This window comes from Pteropus alecto, unplaced genomic scaffold (genome assembly GCF_000325575.1).
Source record: "Pteropus alecto unplaced genomic scaffold, ASM32557v1 scaffold67, whole genome shotgun sequence".
Taxonomy (NCBI): domain Eukaryota; kingdom Metazoa; phylum Chordata; class Mammalia; order Chiroptera; family Pteropodidae; genus Pteropus; species Pteropus alecto.
Window position 1 is genome coordinate 9,037,390 of NW_006441061.1, and position 884 is coordinate 9,038,273.

The window sequence follows — 884 nt, forward strand, 5'->3', positions numbered from 1 at the left end:
CGGTCTCCCAGCAGCCACTCGCACTGCAGAGGCAAGAGCGACAGGCGGCCATCAGTTCCCTCTGCACCCACCAGCACCGCCTGACACGGTGCAGAGCGCCTGCTCCGCCCAGGGCCACCCCCTCTGGAAAGGGCCTGAAGGTAAAGGCACAGCCGCCCAGACGCGGGTGCTGCCCACGGAGGACAGGCCGGCAGAGGGAGGGGAGGGCCAGCCTGGTTTTCTTGGCATGTTCTGCACTGCGGTTTGATTTAGCCGTGGCAACTCCTCTATTCATGGAATGGGGTGCCAGCAGCACCTGCCTGGAGCATGGGGACAAGGACTAAGAAGCGCACAGACCCTGGGCCTGACCGAGGCCCTGCACGCTCACCGCTGAGTCGGCAATGTGTAAAGCACAGCCGCGTGCATCTGCCTTCTCTACGTGACCACTCGCTCTCTGACCCACACGTGGACGCGGCCACCGGCCCACCCTCAGCCCGGCAGCAGCAGCCAGTGTGTGTTCCCAGAACGGGACCCGATCTGAGTCTGTCCAACTAAGCAAATGGACAAATGACCCACTCGTGGAATATGCACTTTTCTTAGAAAGGCAAAGCCCAGAGCTTCTCAGTCTTGAAGTTTTACGCCACTTAAACCATCTGCCCTATGGTTTCACCGCACGAAAGTCACAAACAGATGGCACAGCACGGGGGGGCGCGGGGGGGAACAGCGCTGGCCGCAGGGGACGCGGCCTGGGACTCACGGCGGCGTTCTGCTGGTTGTTGCTCACTTTGAGGGCATCCATCACCTCCTTCTCGTCGAAGCCCATCTCCATCAGGGACACGACGGCCTAAGGGAGACACAGAGCCTCAACGCCGCGCCCGGGACACGCGGCCCCCCGAGGAGCCAGG

The 884-nt window shown here is 62.6% G+C and overlaps 1 protein-coding gene across 1 annotated transcript in view; it reads right to left on the reverse strand.

Moving 5' to 3' along the window:
• The window catches only part of UBAC1 (UBA domain containing 1), a 19,175-nt gene that overhangs the window by 4,312 nt on the left and 13,979 nt on the right, over window positions 1–884 (reverse strand). Inside the window, 2 exon segments of the mRNA XM_025051219.1 lie at window positions 2–23; window positions 737–823. Of these exon segments, the coding sequence (XP_024906987.1) occupies window positions 2–23; window positions 737–823 (109 nt within the window).